The sequence below is a fragment of the Magnolia sinica genome, chromosome 13, assembly GCF_029962835.1.
Source record: "Magnolia sinica isolate HGM2019 chromosome 13, MsV1, whole genome shotgun sequence".
Taxonomy (NCBI): Eukaryota; Viridiplantae; Streptophyta; class Magnoliopsida; order Magnoliales; family Magnoliaceae; genus Magnolia; species Magnolia sinica.
Genome location: NC_080585.1, coordinates 72,834,792 through 72,859,284, shown reverse-complemented (window position 1 = coordinate 72,859,284; position 24,493 = coordinate 72,834,792). Strand labels below are relative to the sequence as shown.

At 38.9% G+C, this 24,493-nt stretch overlaps 1 protein-coding gene across 5 annotated transcripts in view; it reads right to left on the bottom strand.

Annotated features, from left to right (window-relative positions):
- LOC131223861 (glycerol-3-phosphate dehydrogenase [NAD(+)] 2, chloroplastic) overlaps positions 1-11,040 on the bottom strand; it is a 29,317-nt gene extending 18,277 nt beyond the window's left edge. The window contains exons 1-2 of one of the 5 annotated variants that reach the window (XR_009160740.1): positions 10,512-11,001; positions 1,589-1,725 (exon numbers count right to left, since the gene is read on the bottom strand). Coding sequence is in view for 2 of the 5 variants with exons in the window: in XM_058219387.1 (XP_058075370.1) it covers positions 1,589-1,725; positions 10,512-10,859 (485 nt within the window). In the remaining 3 variants the exon portion in view is untranslated. Of the gene's footprint in view, positions 1-1,588; positions 1,726-10,511 lie in introns of all 5 variants that reach the window. The other 4 variants (XR_009160741.1, XR_009160739.1, XM_058219387.1 and 1 more) reach the window with 4 other exon arrangements.
- Positions 11,041-24,493: the final 13,453 nt, after the last annotated feature.

The following is a 24,493-nucleotide window of genomic DNA, read 5'->3' as shown; positions in this document are numbered from 1 at the left end:
TCCAAAGGCAACCAATATAAATCATTGAAAATTATGTTATTTGTATCTTTCCCATCCATCAACATTTTGAGAAGAAGAGTGTCTTTCGCTAAAAGATAACAGTGCACAAACAGTTTAGATAACCACATAGCAAACTCTATATATCATCATACTTCTTTAAATACTAAGGCAGATGTGAGGAGGAAGACAAGGAAAATGAAGATAGAGATCCAGGAAACAATACAAGAGAAAATGGGGGCCCTATATGGTTCCAAAACTGTCTCAAACAGGACCCGACACCCAACCCAACAGCAGCAGCAAAAACAACAGCAATACAAAGCTGTTTGGCAGATTTGGAAGCCCAAATAGGGGATGACATCATGCAGACAACAGCAATGGGCTGATGTCAAACTTCAAAGCATTCTATTAGCCCATGTGTATTGTGTGGATCCCACTTCTTTCAAGTTTTAGACTAGGAATTATGCAGGGGTTTTACTCCATATTTGGAGTCCTTATTGATGCCATACAGATAAGCAAATACACTATAACACCCGATTTGAAGTTTCAGGTTTGGAGTTAACTTCAAACCTAGAGTCCTGGTTCAGTCACACAACAGATTGAAGCATCACACCACAAAATTAGTCCAAAGCAGAATTAACATAGAAATATTCACACAATTCACCATTCATACATAAAAGTGTCTTTACACATGCAACCACACAAAGAACTTTCTTTTTCACAATTCACCATTCCTTTGTAAAAGAATCTTACCCACGCCATGCCCATGAACCAGTGCCTGCACATCCACAGGCAAAGATGCACACGTGCATGCACACACGCACTTTTCCTAATGGAAAAAATTGGTCATCTGATCCCAACTATCCATCATTTCTAATTCCACCATCTACTTTAATATGATATTTATAATGACTATACTTTCCTTAAATACCATCATTATCATACATCTCTTACATAAATCAGTCGTAACTCAATTCATGTAAGAATTGCATTATCCTGGTTCCTTTGAAGCTAACTCGAATAGTCTTTCAAATGGACTATTTTTGTGCCTTTCAGACATCGTTTTCATATTGCTTGCATTTTATTTTCTAAAGATTCAATATGAGTAGTAAATCACTTTGGTCATCCAAAGATTAAAGCCACAATTTCTCTCAATCCTCATCATCACCATGTACGTAAAAAGTTTTAAAAATAATAATAATAATTAAATTAAATTAAATTAAATGATGCAATAATGGCTATATGTGTGTCCATCTTTCATCAATGCATGTCACTTATGTTAACCATACATGGCGGCCCAAATCGTTTTGACGTGAATGGTGGCAGAAGTTTCGTGTTTCTATTACCATATTGAAACCAAAGGGAAATGAATAACATGTTATCTTAGGGAAAAAAACACAGATCCACATGTTGCTCCTGAGGTGGGAAGTTCTGCATTAGAAGACACCTTTGAATTACAATGTGTACTGCAGAGCAAAGAACAGCAGCAATATGTACTTGTTTAGGCTGAAAAGCATGTGCAATTATATCTAGTATTGCATAGACTGAGACATATAGCAAACTGACAATGTTGTTTACTCCCACAACTTACTAATTATAGTGGCTCTTGTTAATAGATTGGCAGATATGAGCATCCCTTACAAGCATGTTAACCTCCATTTCAGCCTTATTGCCTGCAATATGAGCTGCCATTGCAGTGCCAAAAGATCCACCTCCGAGAACAACAACCTAAAGATAACAAAATATCATTACTTCTGCAAATTTATCATTAAGGTCATCATTGTTCTTGAATTGAAGTAAGACACATGGTTTTAGTATCCTCAAACCATGTTTTCAGTATCGGCATCAACGTATGTATCGCACCATTGGGATACGGAAACATATTGGTTATTGCATGGGAAGTATCAGATGTATCGTGTAATGTTATGATGTTTTTGGGAAACATTGGGAAATTGATCGAATTTCTCAATAAAACTTTAAGGGAAGTTATAAAAGACATCACTACACACTAAAAAAATAAAAATAAAAATAAAGATCACAAAAAACAAGCGCCTATAATAAGTTTCCTTTGTATAGGATCCTAAACTATACGTTGTCTGATAGAAGCGATGAAACTATATTTAAAATCAATTCATATAATCTATAAATCATAGAAGACATGTATGAAAACATGACCAATTAATTATTTTTAAAAACTGCAAACATGGCATACAAGTAATTGAAATTAAATTATCCAAAGTATGTATCATGACCCAAAAATTAGGTTTATTTCCTCATCCATATTAGATTGATGGACATTTATTGGACAGTTAGAATGAAAAATATCCAATGGTCCTGTTTCAATAAACAAGTGTCCACGAGATCAAGATTGTACAAACAATCTGATTTTGGGACCATGAGTTAGCGACAGTGGGTTCCATAATTTAATTGGTTTAATTTGAGTTAATATATGACACATGTACAATTTCTAGTGCATGCGCAATTAAGTGTTATACATGTTGCCAGAGTATCATTCAAATCCCTTTTTTAAAATAGGGAACAGTAAAGTTGGTGAGCAAGTGGTTGCGGCTCAAGTGGGTCCCATTGTGGTGTTTATGTGAAATCTACCCTAATAACCAGGCACGTCACCCATGTTAAGCCTAGGGCCCAAAAGTCAGCCCTACCCGTGATTCAAGTGGACCACATGATTGGAAAAAGTGTACATGGCAATGCTTACCCTACAAATCGTTTCCCATGATGTGGCCCACCTGAATCATTGATAAGCTTGATTTTTGGGTCCCATGCCTAAATTTTGGTGTGGCATCTAATGGTCGGAGTAGATTTGATATAATCATCACAGTGGGCCCTGCAAAAATCCAGGTGGACATCTCTCTCCAAACTGTTTTCTTTTGTGTCCCACCTAAATCATAGGTCGACCTGTTTTTTTGGCCCCAGGCCTAATGTGGAATTACACATCTAATGGTCGGAGTGGATCTCACATACACATCAAGGTTGGCCCCATAAAAATCAAGGGTGTGTCCCAAAAGTTTTTTTAATATATTAGCCCAAATATCTAAACAAATGGTAGAGGGACGCCCACCCTCGATTTTTTTCCGAGGCTCACCATGATGCGGTATGTGAGATCCACTCCAACCATTACATGTGTAATCCCATGTTAGGCCCAGGGCTAAAAAATAAGACTAACCTATGATTAGGTAGGCCACGCCAAAAGAAACCGATTGGAAAGAGATGTCCACCCTTGATTCTTACCAGGCCCATCATGATGATAATATGAAATCAACTCCAACCATCAGATGTCACAACAAAATTTAGGCATGAGGCCCAAAGTGATTCAGGTGGGCCACACCAAGGGAAATAATTTAAAGGGTGAGCGTCACCCTATACACCATAAGAATTTTTCATGTCCACATTTTGGATTCTCTCCTTCCAAACATACCCAAAGTTATTCCCAACAATACTTACTCAAACCTTATTACACAACCTTGAGGCAAGTCTTCCATCCCTCATGCCTGAGTTCCACCCTCTATTCTCCTCATACTTCCACAACTCCAAAGAGCATTTTGTTCATTCTCAAATCTCTACCGCTATTTCCGGCAAAGGCTCTAATTTCTTTCTCTAGTTCTCCCCACTCTATGACTCACTCCTCACTTGTTGCACCTCACTCCATTTGAAGAGGTGGTATCATGCTTCTCTTCATATGCTTCCCAAAAGAAAGTCTATCTTCATCTTCTCTTTCTTCTTCTCTACGACTGTTGGAATGCAAAATAGTGATAGAAAGGAAACGTTGGACAAGGCATCCTTTACTAGCATTATGTGACCCCCCGGACGTAAGTATCTTCTTTAACACAAGGTAGCTCTCTCATTACTTTTTAGACTAGATCCCAAAAGGAGAAGAGTAGGTGATACGAAGAGATTTTTTTTTACAGCCCATTCTATTGGGACGTGAATAACAAAGTATCCTCAAAAGCAATACCATCCCGCTCTTGCTAAGATTGACTCTCAAGCTAGAAACTGCCTTCAAAGATTGTTAACTTGGGACTTTGAAGCTTCACATAGAACCAAAGTGTCGTCCATGAACTAAAGATAGAAGGTCCTCATATTCATATGAAAAAACCCACAACCCTTCACCATTTCGTACTCCTTCACCCAAAGGAAGATGATGCTCAGATTATCAACCACAACCATGAGAGGGGGGGGATCTCCTTGACATAGACTTGTAGAGCTCCTGAAGAAGCCAACCAACATGCCATTTAACAAGGCCAAAGAAGGGAGAAGATATGCACTCCCAGATTGGGATATCCTTGACATCCAACCCATGGCCTTTCCTTCTTTTGCATTGAATGTGGCCATTGATATATTTTTCTTAATTGTAGAAGGTTCAAGATTGCTCCTTCAAGGAGATTTTACGGGCATGGTCTATCTAAGGCAGGGCCTATCAAATCAATGTCCAAGATCACCACACCATGGCCCCCACCCGCAAGAACTCAAACTAAGACTTCATACATTAGTCCTAAAGGTAGATCATATAATTTACGAAAATCAAAAATAGATGGAATTCAAATAAATTCAAATTTTTAAACAAAAAAAAATCCAAGACAATTGATCGAATTCCTCATGAGAACAAAACAAAACGTTAATAACAATTGAGCAAATAATTCTACTTCATGGGAGGGTTTGCTTGAGAAACACCATTTTCAAGAAACTAACAAAAGGAAACGATGTTTCCCCCGATTGTTCATCAACGAGATTTTATTGAAAATATTTCTGCCATTTTCAATCATGTTGCTTGGCAAAGGGAAATTTTTCATGTAAAATTTACTTGAAGATGGAAGGTGGCACATGTGTAGCATTGAAGAAACATTGTGGTACGTGTGTCACACTGTCACATATGACACATTCAACACATGAGGGAAATTGCTTGATGTGGGATGCTTGAAGATAGACAGTGGCACATGGTGAGCATGTGGCGCATTGACAAATAGGGCACTTGAAGATGGGCAGTCGCACACGGTCACATATGTGGCACTTTATGATGCATAGTGGCATATGTTGCACATGTGGGCACTTGAGGATTGGCAAGGGTAAATGTGGCTAACATGTGGGGTGCTTGAAGATGGTCAATAGCACACATGGAGCATTTTATAAGGAGATGGCTTGTTTCATTTGCTTTTTCTTGAAATTCTTGGACATTGTGTTTTCTTAAGCATGGGCGAGGAAATGAAAAATTAACATTTTCCAAGAAATTGGAGGGAAATGGAAATTGAGTTTCCAGAAAAATTACAAAAGCCAGTAACGGAAACGTTGTTTCCGCTTAAATGGCATTTCCTTATTAGACTGACCAGATTGGGTGGCCAAATAGCCCTCAATCCACAGATAATAGCCATGCATGATGGAAATATATCCTCATACCATAGAATATAAGAGTAATATGATGGATGGTTAGAATGCTACCAAATCAAAATGCATGACCCTTGATTTGGATGCATCACCAAATATGGATAAAGCACTGACAAGAATACTATCCAATTGATCCTCAACTACCAAGTCTAATAAGTAGTTGAGGTTGAGTAACAGTCGGCAACTCCCTATTTGTTGGTTGCATTACTCTACAACCGAATAGAATTTAAAGGCAGATTTTACATGTGGGTTTGTTACGTAATACGCCTTAAAAAATCTCACCCAATGGGAAACAATCCATACAAAAAAAAAAAAAAAGTATCAACTATTTCTCATAATCCCCACTACCTTTTCTTTTTTTTATCTAGTTATTTGGGTATTTTTATTTACATGCCTTTAAGGCTCAGATCACCAAGATACAACAAATAGTTGGGAGGCTGGAGATCTAAAGTTTCGTGATTGCTCACTAGCATCAAATATTTTGGTCAATCAATAGCAATTTTACCAAGTGGAGAGATATCATTGCAATTCAACATCCACCTCTGCAAGAGGCAGCACCTAATAGCTTTCCCTTTCCTCATTATGTTGCCTAAGGAGTTACACACAAGAATTGACAGAGGCCAACAAAAGTAACCCCCTCTAGCAACTACCATAAACTTGCCACCGCCACCATCACCGAGGTATTTAATAACAGTAACGGTGAACGTAACAATCAACCTTATGACCGTTACAACAGGGAACGTTATGGTCCTATAACAGTTAAAATATTTTCTAAAGGCAGGAACTGTATCGGACCGTTACAAGCCATTCTTTTCGAAACAATCATTACACCCCATGTCGCATAACAGCTCCCACTGTTACCATTATGTAACGGTTGTTACCGTTTTTTAACACCATGGCCATTACTAGAAATTGTTATTGTTTTTATTCATGAATGTTGAATCAAAGCATCAAGCAGCCACCCCTATCAGCTAACAGTCTCTAACAACCAACACCACTCACGCAGTATTACCTGTCACAATGACCTCATAGCCACCCGTGCATCCACAATTGGTACTATCAAGATAAACATCCACCATTGCCACCAACAAACCCAGTCAAAGCCACCAAGCCCACCACTACCTTAATCATCACGGATGCGTGCAGTGACCACCGTTATCACCAATCATCATCAAGGGATCAGATCTGACATAACCGAAGATCATACCGACTGAGGTGAGCTTGGCGATAAATTTGGAGGGAGATCCATATCCAGGATAAGATTTCATCCCTATGAAATTCCACAAGATATGCGATCCCAGCACAACCCTATGAACCTTATAAATACTTCCGTCGTAGATGAAGAGAGGTATGTAACAAAAACCCTAGCTCAAGGATTCCTTCAACATTTATTCGCCCTGCCTGACTTAGGCATCGGAGGGTCCCCAGCCATGATTGGCACCCTCGTTGTCCTCTACAAATTGTCTGTGCAGGTATATTCAGTAGGCCTGCTTCTGTAGCTAACGATACATGTCCATCCAGATTCCAAGGATAACAATTGTCATTGGTCATTCCTAATTTGATTGGTATATCCTTTAAATAACCTAAATAAGCATGCTCCATGTTTTAGAGTTTATATGCACCATAATCCCTTGTTAGTATGTACTTATAGTAACATGTATGACTTGAGTTTATTTCCATTTTATGATTTTATTGGTATATTTATGAAATTAACTCTTTGTCAAATACTGACAAAAATGGAGAAAAAGATCAAGTCCCACCAAAATGAGTTTAATTCGGTTGTGCAGGATTGGTTTGTTGTTGCAAGAATTGATGATATTGGGGGAACAATTATGGGGAAGCATTGCTAGTATTACATATCTCGAGTCCTGTATTTAAATTTATAAATCTTCGTAATCATGGACAAGTAATATTTGAGTTGTTTTGGTTTGTCATTGGTATGGACCATAACAATATTTAGGTTAGGTTTTTGTCGCGTAATTGACAAAGGTGGAGATTGTTAGTATACTTATTTGTTCACATTGTTTGTCAATCACGTAAGTCTAAGTATCAAGGAGTTGGTTGAGCCCTTGAAAGCTGAAGACCAAAGACACAAGTGGACGTAGAGTATCAACGAACAAAGAACAGGTATATGAGGTGCCTTGTGACCCTAACCCTTGACCCAAAACAACCTAAACCTCTAGATGATCCAAGCCTAATAGGTAAACCTTTTTTTTTATCATCCCTTAACCTTATGAGCCTTAATTGAACATAATTAAATTGACTTTAGAGGTCCCGAGTTGCTGAAAAAACTATACAATTTCAGCAACCTTCGGTCCACCGAATCTACCATCGATCCGACCAAAATCGATTAAAATAGGTCAGCGTGCTTAGACAAAAATCCAAGATATCTCAGTTGCAACCGAATGTCACATTTGGTCCGACCAAATACCATGTTCGGTCCAACCAAAGACCAAATTTGATCGGACCGAAAGTGCCAAAATCTGTCCAGCGGCTTTTCCTATCTAATTCGGTGCGACAAAAGCTTCATTCAATCCAATCAAAGACTAGTCATTTCTGCCCATTTTATGACCATTGGAATTCAATTCCTTTATATAGAACATCCAATTTTTTGACATTTTGAGGAGTTTTTTGTGCAATAAAAGGCTAGGTGATTCCGTATTGATATCCACATCCTAGACCTCTAAATCCCATGAGTTTCAAGTCATCTTCCTTGAGATTTTCACTCTAATGAGGATTCCAACTTATGTCTTAAAGATGATCTTGAACTCCACCATTTTATAGAGATTAGACATTATGCCTATAGTCAAATCTATGTCTAAACTCTCTAAAAGACCCTTCTAGGTAAATCCCCTAGGATTTCAACTCTCCATTAGTTGTAGGAGATTCGCCCAACCTCCCATCACATTAGTCACCTCAATGGAGCATTGCATTCAAGGTGTTTAACCATAGGAGCTAAAGCATTGGCAACACATCGGCATCGAAATGATTAGGGGAGCAATTGAGGAGTTAATTCAAGTATGGGAGAGCTTTGAAGAAGCGACTCAAGCACAGCATATGAAAGGGACTCAATTCGACAAGTGTCATGTATGAGTCCATACTTTTTTCCTATTATAGGATTGAGGGTAAGAGTTTGTAACCCAAACTCGGTTCTTGTGTAAGAGATAGGCTCTTATGTAAGGCCGAATTCACTGGACACAAGTGTGTACGTGTTAGTTTTCGTGAGAGCCTCCGATGGGAGCAAACGTAAGTCATTGGATTATGACTGAGGTTGTTAGTTAGCCGATTGAAAACCAACTAAAGTCTCTTACGAGAGCCTCTAGCAGGATTGTACGCTAGGTAGGTTCTTATGTAGGGTTGTAAAGGTTAGAGGTGAACCTAATTTAAAACCTCCAATAGTGAAATCTAGTACATTCGTGGGTTGAGTGCGTCCGCCGGGAGTGGAGTAGGGAAACCGAACCACTATACATGATTGTATTTAGGATTATCTTTTGAGCACTTGTTTAATTATGGTTATATGATTGATTAGTGAATTATATGTATACATGATTCAATGAATGCTAGGAGTTAATAGTTAGGACATCCCACACACACATGTACATTATCATTTATAAACACATTGCTTAGCATGTCACTTTTATTGTAGTCTATGTGATTGAACCGACTATTGGCTTAGAAGCCCTAGTATTAAATTGCTTTAGTTTAATTTGGAAATTAGTTTAAGTAAGTAACTGCGTTTTAATTGGCATAATTTTTATTTGGTCTTAATCACTCCCATAGGACATAACCTTCATTCCTTAGCTCCGCCAACCTTCCACATATATCACGCAATATCAGGTTGTATCATATAAATATATCCGTTAAGTTTTTCATTTAGGATGTTGTTTTAACATCCATTTAATATAATTCCAAATCAAGGTGGGGAACAATTGACATTAATATTTTAATGGATGTGAACTACCCACAAGTGAGTATGTTTCTTCATGTTCCTCAGTTTATGTTTCAACAAATCCAAACGGGCCTAAGAAAAATAAAATAAAATAAAATAAAAGAATTTAAAATAAAATCAGAAACCTTAAGGCCTGTTTAGATTCATGGAAAGGAAAAGAAATATTAATTCTCATGAAACTCACTTTCAATTATTTATTAGGCCTTCCTTTGTGAGAATTTGTGGGAAACACCATTTTCCACTTTTTCGTTGTTGGAAAATGACCAAATTCGATTTCCCACCGCCACTCATAAGAAAGGCATTTCCCCACAATTGAAGGAAAATGTGTTTCTCGGGGATTATGCCCAAAAGTGCCACCATCCATCTTCAATTTCCCACGTGTACCACGTGTCAAAGTGCCAAATAAACCATTGCCCATCTTTGGTTATGCCTCACATGTGACACAATGCCACATATGTCACCATCCATCTTCTCTTGCACCCCACGTGTCAAGCATCCCACATCTGCTAAGGTGCCACATGTGACACCATCCATCTTCTCTTGCGCCCCATGTGCTAACGCGCCACATGTACCACCATTTATCTTCTCTTAAGCCCTAGATGTGTAAAGCACTCCGCATGCGCCAATGTGCCACATGTGCCATCATCCATTTTCAATTGCTCCAAATATGTCACATGTACCAATGGTGCCAATGAGCATAAATGCTGCCATCTAGCTTCAAGTACCCACATGTCAAATGTGCCGACGAGTGCCTCATGCCACATGTGCCACTATACAGCTTCAAGCACCTCACAGTGGTAGACATGTGCCACAATTCAGCTTCAAACGCATACATATGCCATGTATGCCACATGTGGTACCAGCGCCATCTTCAAGCATCCACATGTGCTAATTTGGCACATGCTAGTGACTACCTAGAATTTTTTCACAAGAAAATTTTGTTGTGCTAATTTGGCACATGCTAGTGACTACCTAGAATTTTTTCACAAGAAAATTTTGTTTTGCCAAACAACAAATTTGAAAATAGATACTAAATTTCTAGGAAATTTTTGTTCAAAACAAACAAGGAAAATAATGTTTCATTTTCCCCCAGTTTCCTGGAAATAAGGTTTCCCAATAAACAATATTTCCTTTCCTATGCCTTCCACGAATGGAAAGAATTGCCGACCTTTTTTGTCCGCTCGAGAACATCAGCCTTCGCCTTGGACCGCCACGAGCGGGACCACCGGACCAGCTTCTCCCACGCAATCCGGACAGCTCTGCGCCGATCCTTCCGGACATTGGGAGGACCACCAACTGAATTAGGTCTAGGGTTAGGGTTTTCTGGTGGAGGTTCGGGGTCTTCTTCTAGGGTCTGACGAGCAGAAGAGCAGAGACAGGGTTTGGAAGGAGAGAGGAGAGAAAGAGAGAGAGGTTTTGGAGGGGAATTTGTAGGCCTGAGGTTCTGAAGCGGATGAGAGAGAGAAGGAAAGAGAGAGGAGTTGGGAATGGAAGAGGCTTCCAGAAGAGCTGCCATGAACGTGGGAGAGCGAATCAGGGCGAGCGCAAGCGAGCTTTGGATTGAGAAGAAGGAGAGGGAGAGATTTGAAAGGTTTTTGAGCTAGCGTACGCTAGTCCGGGGGTGCAACTTGCCTGTAACCCGCGGTTACATGAATCCCCTTGATTTGTTATCCTTGCAGGATATCAACTCCGTCCATCCGTCAGACGGCCCATGTTAGAAAGAAATCCGGCAGAGTCAATACCCATTTGACCCACCCCGGAGGAAACATTAGTAATTGAACACCCAGCCTTTGACGGGTCTTGGTAAGTTTTTTAGACCAAATTGTCATTGTCGTTGGTCCAGCACTAGCACCGGTGCAGTTTTTGAGTGAACAAGACATCGCGTGGTAGTTAATGTTGAGAAAGTGACGGGGAGGGATGTCTTTTTAGACGTGGGAAGCCCCAAATCGTGAGGCGCACATTGATGTATGTGTATAATCTATGCCACCCATCTTTTTTGCCATGTCATTTTAAAGATAGGGCCCAAATATCAGACTGATCTAGAGCTCGTGTGGGCCACATAATAGAAAATAATGGTTATAATGGCACTTATTGTTGAAACTTTGCAGGCTCACTGTGATGTTTGTTAGAAGTGGACACTGCCCAAGTCAGGACTTTTTAGGCCATAACGAGCTGGCCGACAAGGTGGATGGAATGGATCAACCCATTATTGGCATCGACTCCTATTATTTAAAAATAATTAAGTTATGAATTACATCACCCCGACAACCATGACCCTTACCATTTTACATAGGTATGAGTCATGGTTGTCATGTTATATGGGTCATGGTTGTAATGCGGTAAGGGTCGAGGTCATTATGTTATATAGGTCGTGGTTGTCATGGGTCAATGTTGTCATATTATATGAGTCGTGGTTGTCATGTTATATGGGTCGTGGTTATCATGGGTCAAGGTTGTCTTGTTATATGAGTCGTGGTTGTCATGTTATATGGGTCGTGGTTGTCATGGGTTGAAGTTGTCATTTTATATGAGTTATGGTTGTCATGTTATATGGGTTGAGGTTGTCATGTGACGTGTGGAGTTTATAGTTGTAACATAATAAGGGTCGAAGTTGTCATGTTATAAGGGTCGTGGGTCCCGTCGTTATTTATGTGTCGAATCCAATCCGTCTATTGGATTTAGAATTTAATTTAACGTCATGGGTTAAAAAATGAGTTACATCAAAAAAATTTATAGCCCCCAAAAGGTTTTCAATTTCACTACTTTCTATGGTGTGGTCCACACAAGCCTTTGATATGCTTCATTTTTGGGCTCATTCCCTAAAATGATCTTTTAAAATAAATGGGCGACATGAATAAAATATATACATCACAGTGGACCTAATAAGACCATCCATCTCTACATGGTGTCCTCATTGCATGGTCTTTTCCGAATGGCTAGTTTTCCTTAAGACGTACCTTTCTAGGTGATTAGTTTTCTTTGGGCCACCCTTTTGCTAGCTAGATGTGCATCCTCAAGTTTGTGAGCATATGCATGCATTCATGCATTTAACCAAGATTTATCGTATGTCTCGTGCAATGTGAACTATTATTTCTACTTATTAAACTACACTTAACTAATTCGACAGTGTGAAATCTTAAAGGGAATTCACATTGAGCTGGCCACTCATTCTTTGAACATTTAACCGTACAGGTTGTAAAGACGATTTTAGTAATATTCATGACTGGATTGATGAAGAGCATGGTACAAAAATCGGAGATGTGTGGTTGTACACACAGCTCAAGTCTAGTAGAATTTTATTTTGATTTATTTGTTAAATCGTTACTTCCTATAACTGTGTATCCTTAGACATTAGTTTGTATAAGCCTTCGGGCAACCATTTGGATAATTGGATATGTATATTAGATTTTCTTTTATGCTTGACTAGTTTCTATTTCGCTAAACTATTAACTCTGAAAAAGAAAAAATATATATACGCGAAATTTGGACTATCTTTAATGGTTAACACTTGGGTTTTCGGAAAACGAGTAATATACTTGGGTTTCGAGAATCAGGGTGTTACACCCTTAAAAGTTGAAGACCGTAGACACAAGTGAAGGTGGAGCATCATGAAGCAAAGAACAGGTAAATGTGACGCCTTGGTGATCCTAACCCTTAACCTTTTTTTCTTTCTTCTTTTTTTTCTTCTTTTTTTTTTTTTCCGGGAGGGGGGGGGGGGTACACACACTCCATGTTAGCCACCCCCGTTATGGATCGATACTAAGACCTTAAGTGTTAAAACAAGGTATCTCCACTCAATCTGCCAGTTGAGGTATGGATCTGGGTGTCTTAACCCTTGACCTCAAACAACTTAAACCTCTAGATGATCTTAAACCTAGTAGTTAAATCCCTTATCGATCATCCTTTAAGCCATAGTAGCTTAAATTGATCATCTTTAGATTGGCTTTAGAGGTCCCATGCTATTGAGAAAACTGTATAATTTCAGTAACCTTTGGTCCCACCAAACCCACCGTCGGTCTGACCAAAAGCAGCTAAAACAGGACAATGTGTTGTGGTAGAATTTTGAATAATTTGACTCCAACCGAGTGCTGCCTTCGGTCTAACTGAAGACTTCTTTCAATGTGACCGAAAATACATCAACTAACTTTCTTATCTAAAATTGGTCCGACCAAACCTCAATTCGGTGTGACCAAATGTCCACTCTGTATGACGGAAGATTAACTGTTATAGATCAGTTGAAGCCAATTTCCTATAAATCTAGCAACCAGATATGTGTGGAGAGGATGAATTTTGGCATTTTAGAAACCCTAGTGCATCCTAAGCTATATCAAACCTTTTAGGATATATCCCAATGAGATTCATGCTCTCTTCTTAGTGATTCTTCACTCTAATGAGCATTCTAAACCCTCTACAAGAAGACCATGATCTCAAGCCCTCTCTAGAGTTTAAACACAATTTTTCTTGGCAAATCCAAATGTTTATCAACCTTTAGAGTGCTCATCAAGGAGAATCTCCTAGACTTTACAACTTTCCATTACTTGTAGGGAATTCTACCTAAGCTCCCATCACCTTGGTCATTGCATCGGAGCATCACATGCAAGGTGTTTGATCTTGGAGCTAAAGCCTTAGCAAAGCATCGACATCATATCGGGAGAGAAAATTGGAGTTGATTGAAGCACGTAAGAATATCGATTAAGCAACCCAAAAAGGTGATTCAAAAGGAGGCTCAATTCGACAAGTAAGTTGTCATATGTAAAAGTCTGTATACACTCATGCCTTGTGTAGAATTGAGTGTAAGAGTTTGAATTGTCAAACTCAACTAAGTTCTTATGTCGGACCTTGACTCTTGCGTATAGCTTAAATTAAAGTCCTTCTATAGGCCACCAAACACGGGTGTGTACATGTTAGTCTTTAAGAGAGCCTCTATTAGGAATAAACGTAAGTCTTTGGATTATAACTGAGGTTGTTGGTTTGCCTATAAAAAAACAACTAAAGTCTCTTGCGTGAGCCTCCGATGGAAATGTATGTCAATAGGCTCTTGTGTAGGACCGAGTTTCATGGCGAGCCTATAAAAAATCATGTAAAGTCTCTTACAGAAGCTCATCCTTATGTATTTTTGTAAAAGTTAGAGGTAAACCTGATTTAAAGCCTCCAATAGTAAAATTTAGTACACTCATGGGTTGAGTGCGTCCATCAGGAGTGAAGTAGGGAAATTGAACCACTATACATGCTTGTGTTTGAGATTGTTATTTGAACACTTTCTTAATTATATATGTATGCATGATTAAATGAATGCTAACTGTTAATAGTTAGCACATTCTACATACACATGTACACTATCATGTTTATAAACTAGTTGCATGAATGACATATCTTTTATAGTCTATGTGATTGGACCCTCTAATGGCATGAAAGACTTAGAGTTAATTGTCTTGCTTAGGTTAATTTCCATATTAGTTTAAGTAAGGGAATTATGATTTTAATCGACTTAAATTTTATTTGGTTCTCTAGGACATAGCCATAATTCATTAGATTCACCAAGCTTCCACGCAAAGTCCGTGGGCCCTCCACGTGCAATTTAAGAAACTACCCGTGTATAATGCCCTAAAACCCAACACACGAGTACGGAGGCTCAGATCCCAAATTCAAGGGTGTTAACACTATGATGGTTGGGTGTATTCATACGAACTCTAGTAACGCCCCAATTTCATCACTTGAGTACAACGCTCTCGCCATGTAAACCTGAGTGTCGCCTAGGGGTGCCACACGTGGGGGTATTTCCCACTTGTATATGTAATCAGATTAACATTCATCCATACACAAACATCAGAGTAGCACATTTCAGTATAGCAAATGTCTAGAGATAAGCAAATGTTACTAATCCATAAAGTAGTTGGGCAAACATTCATATAAAAGTGTGCAAATCCAAAAAGATGCCCATATGGACCACCACAAATCATAAAGAATCCTAATGTATGAGACATATACAAAGTCAAAAGGAAGAGACTAGAAACTATCGGCTCGAGCTCCTATAGCTCAGCCACCTAGCCTTACTCTAAAAGTGTCATAGTTTGTCAAATTACGTGAATGTTGAGTTTGTCTTTAAATGAGTCCCAAGACAAATATTTCAAGATGAAAACCTCAATCAGAGAGAAGCTTGAATGCTCCAAACAGGTAATGAAACCTCGCTTCCCTAAACCAAACCCTAAGGTATATGACTCCCATCCAACTTAAAACTTACCTCTACAAATATTAGAAAACACGTTGGTAAGCTTAAGTAAGAAAGACACTTAAAATGTTAGAGGAATGAAAAATGCGCTATACTAGCAAGTCGATTACATCGATTTGCAATCGAAGGCACCTTTGATATTATCGAAGATGGTTTGATACTATCGATATATAGTCCTATTTTGTCAAGTAACAAAATGAATTATTTGCTAAAAATCTCGATAATATCGAATACAGTTCGATAATATCGAAATTTAAGCTTTGATAAATATTGAACCATATTCGATAATATCGACTCAAGGACTTCCTCTAAATAGAAGACATTCTAAAAAGTGTTCATCGATAACATCGAGTAACCTTCGATTATCAAGAGTAAGTTCTCATTAATATCGAAGTATACTTGATAACATCGAGTAATCAGAACATTTTGTCCAGCAAGCTATATATACATATCATCTAATCGAATGACATCGAAGACTATTAAAAATTCAAATCTCGATAATATCGATTTCTGGGACAAAATCTTTCAGCAGCCAAAGATACATTTCTAAAGAGAATCCAAACGGAATCGATCCATCTCTTGATGATATCGAAGTGCACATCGATAAAATCGAAATATGATATATAAAATTGAGTAGAAAATATTCTACACAAACTTGAATACTTATGTGTAGGAAGTCGATACAATCGAGTATGTATCAATAACATCGAAGTTCAAATCTCGATATTATCGAAGACTTCTCGATAGTGTCCACAATGTCAGTTTTTCTACCCATTTTATTACCGTTGCGATTCTTCTTCTATAAATACTTAATGTTGCTTCTTGTTAAAATGAGCTAGAATCTAAGAGAGTTTAAGCCTGTTATTCCAACATCTACCTACCCTCTTACTCACTGTATCTTTCCCATTAGAGTTCATCATTCAATTCTTTTCTTGAGCATCAACTCATATCTTATATGCTTGGATTAAATTATGAACTCTAGCATTCATGAAGTTTTCAACCAATTATACTATCCTTGGAACTTCTGAATGCCTAGCTCATGGGAACCTTCTCTATTGATTTAAATCTTATCATTTAAATAGAAAAGATCAAAAACCCTAAACCTCATAACCTCAGAGCTTTCACAAAAGTATTATCAACAGGTTGCGGTTCAAGGGAGCTGAAGATTCATCATCATCATCAAAGATCTTCATATTGCGCGAGAATGGGACTCACCAACTTACTTTGTAAATATTTAGAATCTAATGTGTCTGAGGCCCTTTCTTTGCGTAGGATTGGGATTCAGAGTTTGAGTGTCAAACTCGCTAAGTCCTAGTTGTAAGCCTCCGACGAGAGAATACGTTGTGTCTTTATGTAGGACGAGTAGCCTTACGTATGTTGTACCTTGTGTAGGCTTAGGTTGCCTTATGTAGGCTCCCAATGTCGTGTCCTTAAGTAAGATGCGTTACCTTATGTAGGCATTAAAGAACCTTGTGTAGGTAGGTTGTGAAGGTTCATGGTTAACCTGATTTAAAACCATTGGATAGTAAAATTCGGTACACTTTAGGAGAGAGTGCGTCCACCGGGAGTGGAGTAGGCAAGTAGCCGAACACTATATATTATTGTATTTGGGATTGTTTTGAGTACATTTATCTAATTATGCTTATGTTCGTCATATGTTCACATTGATGCATGATTTAGTTTATGTATAAGTATTGATAGAATTCACATCCCACACACAATACACACCATATGAATCTTGTATAAGCCTATGTGAATTGGACCCTCTATTGGCTTAAAAGCCATAGAGTTACTTTGTCTTACTTCCCTGTTTTAAAAGTTTGGTATAAGTTGTTATTAAAAGATAACAAATTTTGAAAAAGTCTTATTCACCCCCCTCTAGGACACTTAGTCATACTTCAGTACTACCGATTCTACCGCAATTTCATTTAGTATCAAACAGGGTTCCTCTTGAAGGCTTTAACAACCTAGAGGGAGATCCTTAAATTGAAGTAAGAAATATGGGCAAGGGAAGGGAACAACAGTCTCTCGTCCTCCTATTTTCAATGGTTCAAAGTATGCTTATTGGAAAGCAAGAATGAACTACTTTATGCGATCCTTAGATCATGAAGTTTAGGAAATGGTTGAAAATGGATATGTGCCACCAATCGAGCTAATTATAATAGAAAATGGTACAACCATCACCAAACCCAAACCAAAAGAAAAATGGACAGCTTTTGAGAAAGAAAGTAAAACATATGAAGTAAGAGCTATGAATGCCATTTACTGTGTGGTTTCTGAAGAGGAATTCAACCAAATAAGTATGAGTAAAATCTCAAAAGAAGAATGAGATCTATTAGAAACCACTTATGAAGGAACCAGCACAGTAAAAAGATCAATGTTGCAGTTCTTGACGACCCAATTTGAATAATTAAAAATAGAGGAAGATGAGACCGTCATGGAGTTCTTTGCAAAACTAAATATCATATGCAACTCCATGGGTAGACTTGAAGAAACAGTTCCTATACCTAAAATCTGCAGAAAAATCCTAAGATCACTTCCGAAATAGTTCAACTCTAAAGTAACCACCATAGAAGAATGTAGGAACATTGATGAGATGAAAGTAGAAGAACTGGTTGGTTCTCTACAAACATTTGAACTACATCTTAAAACACCCATAAAATCCAAAAATAATGTTCTCAAAACCTCTAAAAACATGACTACAATAGAGGAAGAAGACAATGAGAACGAAGATGGAGATGAGGAGGTTGCCCTTCTACCTAAAAAATATAAAAGATTCTTTAATAGAAACCGTGGGAGATCATACAATAACAAAGGAGTATAACTGAACCACAAGCACCAAACTGGCAAAACCTTCAACAAGTCTAAAGAGCTTCAATGCTGCAACTGTAGAAAATATGGTCACATCTCTATGGAATGTCCTACAAAGAAGTCTAAAAGGAAAGCTATGGCAACCACTTGGGATGATACTGATGACTCAAATTCAGATTCGAGTCAGAAAGTGATGGGGACAAAAAATCATTGAAGATACTCATGGCCACTACCACTACAGTCATTCCCAAGAAACTGGATGAGGAAGATGAACTTGATCTTGAGAGAATTAAAAATGGGAGAGGATATGTTGTTAGAAGTATAACCTTTGATAATCTGATAAAAAAAATAAATTGAACTTCTAAAATTGAAAGTTGAAAAATTAAAAAGAGAACAAAAATTTTAAAATAGAAGTAAAAAATTCTGATCATATAGCAGAACTAACTCGAAAATTCACTTAAAGTAATGAAAAGTTTGAAAAACTTCTAGGCATGGGTAGAAACTCCAAAAATATGGCAGGCTTAAGATATGAATAAGATTCTTCCTCTACCTCATCAAAGATGACAAATTCAACTACTCCAAACTAGAAAAATTCAGTCGAATCGTCATGCCATCCTTGTGGAAAGATAGGACACTACAAATGGGAATGTCTTATATCCAAGAATCCTCATGTTACTTCCAAGACGAATCACAAAGACACATCCAAATTGTCTAAAAGTTACTCAAAGAAATATTCTTCTGGCTCAAGGAAATTAGTTACCAAATGGGTAACACAGAACAAATGCAAGTGCCCTGAAATTAACTCGGGCCCTTGTAGCCATTGCTCCAAGTACATCAGTTTGTTATCTTGATCCATATTTTGATACTTTTTGTAATGGGTCAAGTACTGTATAAGGGAGATGTTAGAATTAAAAGAGAGCCATAGAAATTTCTGAGGATTGATTAAAGATATTGGTCAAGAAGTAAATCACAGTTATATAAAGTTGATTCAAGAACATTAAAATGATATTTTCTTTTGGAATCAATTTTCAATCTATCTCTTGACTAATAATTTTATCATATATGGAGTTTGTTGAGACTCATACATTTTAGTAAAAATGCCTTCATAATAAGCATCTCCATATAAAACAAGTATCATGCACAATTTTTATAACATCTCAGAAAAATCTGTACAAAGACCCGAGTACCACCTCAGGCAGAAACACTAAAAACCGAATCCTATAGAAATTAGATGAAAATTAATTAAGTATTAAACTGAATTGATAAGCAGATTAGCTTAAACTGCTTTCTATACGAACTGCAAAACCCAAATCCAGTACAATCGCTAACCCAACGTTGCCTAAAAACCTAGGATCAATCTTAAAACCCAGTTGCTCTCGGGAGCATCTTGAAACTCCGTATCGAACCTGGATCGCGCGTCGAAAGCCTAATTACTACGAAACTATACGGTAATGACCGCCTTACTGGGCTTGACAACCATCTCGGGAATCAAGTCTAAATAGTATCCAGGAACGCATAACTTGAGCCCCGATCAAAATATGTGAGAAACGCGAATATCTTTAGAAAATGAACTCAAAATTAAGTGAATTGGGCCATTCACTTGCAGGCTAAATTTAAGGTTTTAGACCTTCAAATTCTGACCCAACTACACCCTCGGATTAGGAAAATTTCCCAACACAGGTTAGTGTACCTGTGGCCCTGATCGAATGGTGATGACTGTTGAACTGAAACAGGTCCTTCGCGGTCGATCCGTAAATTTGATCAGACCAAAAACTTAGCCTGACATAGATCCATTGTCAGGGAACTTTCACCGGACCGTATGCAGAAAATGGGTCTCCAGATGAGCTCCGTTGGACCGAAATAGCCACCCTTTAGCTATGTCCTAAGTATACTGTGGCCCTGGGGCCATTGACACCAGTTCTGGGCCTATATAAGGGCCTCTACCCACCCCTCTCTCATTCCATACGAAATTCGTAAACCTTAGGAGAGAGAAGAGAGAAAAGAGAAGGAAAGAGTGAGGAGAAGTGAGGGAGAGTGAGAGATTGTTGCTGGGATTCGATCCCACCGCTCCACGTGCCGAATCATCCTACTTGTGTTGCTATATCGGCAATTTTGACTCCGTTCTTGGGTAAGAAATCCTAACCCTAATCTATTTTAGGTATCCAAGTAGAAGAATCATGAAATAGCTAAGCTATTTCATGATTCAGGTAGCCGTTGTGCCGTAGACGAAGGCATAGTGTTTGAACTGAGTTCGATACGAGTTTACCGACGGAAGGTGCGGACTATAAACGTTTAGGTTATGGTTTTCAAGGCTTTCAATGTCAGTTAATGATTTATGACTAACTTGATTGCTATCACATGTGCTTAGATACGATGTTTTTCATATATTACACATATATATAAACTATGTTAATTTTAATGCTTTCCATGTGTTTGTTGAAATGTTTGAAAGAATATGGAATTAGGATTTGTGCTTGCCATGATTATCAATTGAGAATATATGATTGTTGTACGTGTGGCAAATCCTTTGTGAAAGGATTTACTATAATACTTGTTATAACTACTTTATTATATGCATGTTGATATGTGTAGTCTAAGTGTTTGATAAAATGTCTGAATTAAAAAAAATATGTGTTGAAATGTATTTAATTAAAGTGTTGAGATGTGATTCTCAATTTTCTCATCTATAGTTACAGTTTCCTTTATGTAACCTATCTTACTACGTGATTTATGGATGAGATGCTTATATATAATAACATGTGCACTGTGTTTGTTAAAATGCTCAAATGAGATTTATATTTAGATTGGTTGTCATATGATGTCTTTGACTATCACAAGTGAATGAAATTGTTTTGGAGTGTGATTGGGGCTATGATGTAGTCCAGGCAATCGGTAACGACTTCCGATCGAGTGGCTGAATAAGCTTAGCCACCATGGACACGTTCGGTGAATCTGAGTCGTACGGTGATTGTCGACAGTGGTTAGGCCATGCGGAGTGCTTATGTGCTCCATGTCAATTAATTCAACGTGTGCTCATACCAGTTGAGCTTGTCAGGTAACTCGATTGACCTAATGTATATTCACCATATATGGACGTTACTGCTTGAATCTAAGGTACCAACTTACCAGTGAAAAACCCGTTTAACCTTGGTACCACGATCTGTCACGCCCCAAACCCAAAAATCGGATTCACAGGAATTTCGATCGCCGAATTCGGTGCCGACAGCCTCCGTAGTACCCCATTCTCGGCTCCCGGCATCCATATGCCAGATTTCGATCCTGGGATCTTACGAGGAGGATTTTTTTTTCAACATACATTTAACTCGTAATAAGCATAACCACAAGTTTATCCAAATCACAAGGCAACATCATCATCATATATCCACTAATATAATCATTTGAGTACAATGCTGAAAGGGAAATACATAAATCGAAAATCAAGCTCCAGAAGACCGCTGCACGCTCCAAGCTCAACACTGCTGCAACCTAACATCACCTGCACGCATCTATCGTGCATAAGCTTATAGAAAGCTTAGAGGGTGGTGTAAGTGTGTGTACAAGGTAAGTGCCAAGTATTCAACATAATGACATCATCATACAATATCGAAAATACCGGTAATCCATAAATCATACAATATCGGAATAAGCAGAAATATTGATAAGATCATGAATTATCAGAGTAAGCAGGAATATTGACAAGATCATACGATAACAGAGTAAGCGAAAATACGGACAAGTCCATGAGTCAATCAATGTCAGAATACGCAATATAGAACAACTATGCAAATGAGGAATCATAGATAGCCAACTATCAGATGCAGAGGATGCAATACAATTTACATTCCTGATGAGTAACACAAATAGCGTCTGCCGTACCTAGACCATATAAATGCAGAGACATAATAACCCAAAATGCTGAATGCCACGAATGTTATGCAATATGCGGTGCGAATGGAATGACCATACTGGAGTGTAAAGTCGGGATGATAGTACGTAGTATCGCAGGCTATGGGGTCCATCACAAGGGACTTTTATCTAAACCAGTCCTATACCTAAATTTGGATAGTCAGACTCAATGTGGTAAACTCCTAATCTTAGGTTAGTCGCGCGCCCCAACCGAAATCCTGGCCATTGCAAAGGCATACGTAACAAATAGTTGTGTACCACCAAACCGAGTGGATAGTGAATGAATGAATGCATGAATGAGTATGCAACTCTTGCTCACTAAATTCACATATCAGTACAGTTCATCTTTGAGATCATCACCGGGGTTTAGTATACTCCAAATAGCATTGCCGCTCTCCCAGCCGCACAGTCCAAGTGAGCGTAAGAAACCTCATTATCCACCTTGCTAATAGTCTGTCAATAGCTATCCGGCACGTCGGTAGCGGACCCATTCACGAGCTAGTCAAACCCAGCCTAGTATTGCCCCCTACTCTCAGGCGGGTAAGGCCACACCCCCTCCCAACTGATCACGACACAGTGAGAGACACGAGCACTCGGGTGCTCATGTATCCACTCGGTCTCGACGTTGGGGCGTCCTCTGGTACCAAGAGGGTTTAGGGATTTTCACTCAGGGACATCTATGGCGCCCATATGCTAGAACCAACATTTTTGGTGTCCCATCTGGCCATCCACGATATGCCTGTGGAGGCTATAACCCTGATGTCACTAAGGCACATAATGCAAGATGCATGAGTCATACAATCCAGTCATGCATCAATCCTGCGCATACCGTGTGCTCATGTGAGATAACCTCCGCCTATCAGGGAGTCTCATAACAACCTGCCCAATGGCATATGCAATGGTCAACCACATCTCATAACAAACATGTAAATGATGCATATGTGCATGATCATGATGCTATGTAGTCACATACTCATAATCAGTATCAATATCTGGCATCAACAATCAATCACAACAATGTGGACATTTAACCAACATTATCCCCCAAGGAATAGTGGACCCATGGCCTCATACAAGGGCCAAATATACAACACCACGGGTCCCACTCAATAGCGTAATACACACCACGATGGGCCTTTCACATGGGCCTAACATACATCACAATGGGCTTCTTTGCCTGGCCCCAAAATGCATCACAATGGGCCTCATCACCTAGGCCTCAATATACATCACATTGGCCTTAAACACGGACTGAATAGTCATCACGTCGGGCCTCAAATATGGATCGCATATACATCACATTGGGCCCCGACAATCAGAATCGGCAATCGGCCATGATAAATCAGAATCGATAATCGGCAATCGGCCACGACAAATCAAAATCGGTAATCGGCCTCGATCGATAATCGACAATCGGCTATGACAAATAAGAATCGGTAATCGGCCTCGATCGATATTCGACAATCGGCCACGATGAATTAAAATCAATAAACGGCCTCGATCGATAATCGGCAATTGGCCACAACAATCAGAATCTATATTCGGCCTCGATCGATAATCGGTAATTGGCCGATCAAGGCCTAAGGGAAGGTCATAGTGTGGACATCTAATCAATATTGCTCCCAACGAGTGGCCCACATAGGGCCAAATATATAGTAGGCCCATGACCTCACACAATGGTCTCATAAATCAAGTGGGTCGCATCACATGGGCCTAATGCACATCGCTATGAGCCGCATCATATGGGCCAAAAATACATCTCGATGGGCCTCATCATATGAGCAGGAATATATCATAATGGCCTCACTAAATGGGTCAGAAACACATCTCAATGGGCCACGACGTATAGGCCGAGTATAATCACAATGGGCCACGACCCATGGGCCGCAACCCATGGGCCTCAAATACAAGTGGGCCACATTAATGGGCCCCATATATACACCTCAGGTGGGCCCTGCTCATGGGCTTCAAATACATAACATGTGGGCCCTACCCATGGGTCTTATACGCATCAAATGGGCCACGCGTCATGGGCCTAATACATGTCACAATAGGCCTTGCATCAATGGGCCACACTAATGGGCCTCGTACACATCAAGTGGTTACATCAAATGGGCTGCACTAATGGGCCTCGCACACATCAAGTGGGTTGCACCAATTGGCCGCCCAAATGCACAATAGGTAGGTCCTATACATGCAACAGA